This window comes from Ceratina calcarata, unplaced genomic scaffold, assembly GCF_001652005.2.
Source record: "Ceratina calcarata isolate Rehan_Ccalc_2016 unplaced genomic scaffold, ASM165200v1 scaffold3173, whole genome shotgun sequence".
Taxonomy (NCBI): Eukaryota; Metazoa; Arthropoda; class Insecta; order Hymenoptera; family Apidae; genus Ceratina; species Ceratina calcarata.
Window position 1 is genome coordinate 1 of NW_017154357.1, and position 2,895 is coordinate 2,895.

At 45.6% G+C, this 2,895-nt stretch overlaps 1 protein-coding gene across 1 annotated transcript; it reads left to right on the top strand.

Moving 5' to 3' along the window:
* The first annotated feature begins 424 nt into the window (after window positions 1–424).
* On the top strand, window positions 425–1,255 carry LOC108624576 (uncharacterized). The gene has a single exon (XM_018023973.1). The coding sequence runs from the start codon at window positions 425–427 to the stop codon at window positions 1,253–1,255; it is 831 nt and encodes a 276-aa protein (XP_017879462.1).
* Window positions 1,256–2,895: the final 1,640 nt, after the last annotated feature.

The following is a 2,895-nucleotide window of genomic DNA, read 5'->3' on the forward strand; positions in this document are numbered from 1 at the left end:
ATCTCTGCTAAAAAGGTTCTGGAATATGCTACGGTGGACCCCTTTCCCGAGTTGATCGCAAGGTGCAGCACTAGTATGGAGGATGTGGCGCCTTGTCACATGGAAAGAAAAATTCCCTACGCGTAGCATCTAGTCTTAGTATAGTTAGTTTTAACCGCGCTAGTTAGTAAGCTTAGTTTTAAGAACACGCGAACGTTTGGACTTCCTCTCCTTCCTTACTTGCTCGTACCTGAAGCTACAAAAGAGCCACGCCGTTAGTGACCTGTGCAATTTAAGATTAAAAGAACGAACCAAAGAATAAACGTACAGCACTTGTGTGAGTAAAGTAAAGTGTTTTAATAAAACCAGATGACCACGCCGGGTCGCTACATTGGTTCCGAACCCGATTTTATTGGATTCGAAAAAGTGAAACCACGTGGCCACCATGACCGAAAGTGTGAACGATGCTAAAGTAGAGGTGCAAGCCAGTGAGTTCAGAAACGTTAAGCTGCCCAAATTTTGGAAGGAAGAACCACGACTATGGTTCATAATGCTTGAACGCGAATTTGCTGCGTACAACAACGTGAAGGCGGAGGCGATAAAGTGTTCCGCAGTGCTAAGGAACCTCGACCAGGCGACAATGAAAATTGTTCTGGACATCATTGAAGCTCTGCCGGAAAAGAGTACGTATCAAGACCTAAAAACGGCTCTCATCGAACGGTTGGCAAAATCGGACGAGGCCAACCTGAGGCATCTGCTTTCGAGACTCGAGCTAGCAGATCGTAAGCCATCGGAACTGCTAAGAGAGATGATGCAGTTAGCGGGAGAAAATGTCAGCGAAAATGCAGTCCGGACACTATGGATGCAGCGATTACCCGTTCGAGTACAAGAAGTCTTAACCATTCTCGATGGTGCAGAATTGGATCGTTTGTCGAAGGTGGCCGACAAAACCATTGAACGCTCCACATTGGAGGTGGCCACCGTGGCTGGTTCTTCGCACGCCAAGATGGACGCCGGACGTGAGAAGGACAGCGAGCTGGCAGCCATTATCAAAAGGCTCTCGCGCATCGAGACGCAGTTGGCTAGGCGTAGCCGAAGCCCATGGAGACGTCGTTTCCAAAGAAGGCAGAGAAGCAGTTCCAGAGGCAGCAACTCCGAAAATGCAGAACGGAATGGACTCTGCTACTTCCACCACAGATTTGGCACTAAGGCTTGGAAGTGCAAGGAACCCTGCGCATGGGTGCCCCCCGAGAAGAAGAAGCAGACGGAAAACTAAAATCTCCGTCACGGGAAGAGGCGCTCGTCGATGGAAGCAAGAAACACCGCCTCAGCATCAGGGACAAGAGGACCAATACAGAGTTCCTGATAGATACCGGAGCGGATGTGTCAGTTGTTCCAAAGAAGTACGGCGACCGGAACGTCAGGGTAAGCGCCTTCAAATTATATGCGGCAAATGGAGCGGTAATAGACACTTTTGGTGAAAAATTATTATCCTTAAATTTAGGTTTACGTAGAGAATTTTCTTGGCGTTTTATAGTGGCTGATGTCACAAAACCAATTATCGGTGCAGATTTTTTACACTTTCACAACTTGTTAGTAGATTTGCGAAATAGCAGAATCTTGGATGGTTGTACTCAAATTCACAAAAATATTCCCTTGTCAAACGATAATTCACCATCCGTATCAACAATAGACAATAATAACCGTTTCGCTAAATTACTCAGGGAATTCATTGACATCACCAAACTGAGAACAAACAAAACTATGATGCACAACGTCAATCATCATATAATAACAAAAGGCCATCCATTTGCCGAGCGAGCGAGGCGTTTACCTCCCGAAAAATTAAAGATAGCACGAGCCGAGTTTGAGCAAATGCTAAAAGAAAATGTCTGTCGGCCGTCTGAAAGCCAGTGGGCCAGTCCGTTACATATGGTCCCAAAAAAAGCAGGCGAATGGAGACCATGCGGGGACTATCGTCGCCTAAATGGCATGACCGTACCGAATAGGTACCCTCTACCTCATATTCATGATGCAGCTCATCGTTTTCACGGCTGCACGGTTTTTTCAAAGATAGATTTAAAGCGAGCATATTTCCAAATTCCGGTAGCACCGGAGGACATAGAGAAAACTGCTGTGATAACACCTTTTGGGTTATACGAATTTATGGTCATGCCATTTGGGCTATGCAATGCCGCACAGACATTTCAAAGGCTCATGGATTCCACATTACGAGGCTTACACTTTTGCCAATGTTATATAGACGACATAATTGTCGCTTCTCCTGATGTGGAAGCGCATGAGCAACACTTACGTCTAGTATTTAATAGATTAAGAGAGAATGGTTTAACTATAAATTTAGCCAAATGTAAGTTCGCGGAAAAAGCAATAGAATATTTAGGATGTAAGGTTAGTGTTGAAGGGATCGCGCCGCTGGAAGAGCGGGTCCAAGCGATTCGAGAGTACCAGAAACCCAAAACATTAGCCGAACTTCGTAGATTTCTAGGAGTAATTGGATTTTATCGCAGGTTCCTCCCTCAAGCAGCAAACTGGCTGGATCCGCTTAATAAACATCTGAAGGGTGCGCATAAAAGAGACCAAAGGCCGGTTGATTGGGACGATGAGTCAGAAAAGGCATTTCTGGAAGCGAAAGAGCGTGTAGCAGCAGCGTCCTTGCTGCATTTTCCAAAGGAAAACGCTCCGTTACTGTTGCGTACCGACGCTTGCGATATTGCAATCGGAGCCGCGCTCGAACAATTGGTAAACGGGAAATGGGAACCACTCGGTTTTTTCTCGCAGAAACTGGAGAAAGCACAAGCAAACTACAGTGTATATGACAGGGAGTTACTAGCCATATATAAGAGCCTCAAATTTTTTAGCCATTTTGTAGAGGTTAGAGAATTACGCATTCATACT

Bases quoted from the DNA above. Each gene is read 5' to 3' on its own strand.
- LOC108624576 (XM_018023973.1), top strand. From the start codon at position 425: ATGACCGAAAGTGTGAACGATGCTAAAGTAGAGGTGCAAGCCAGTGAG.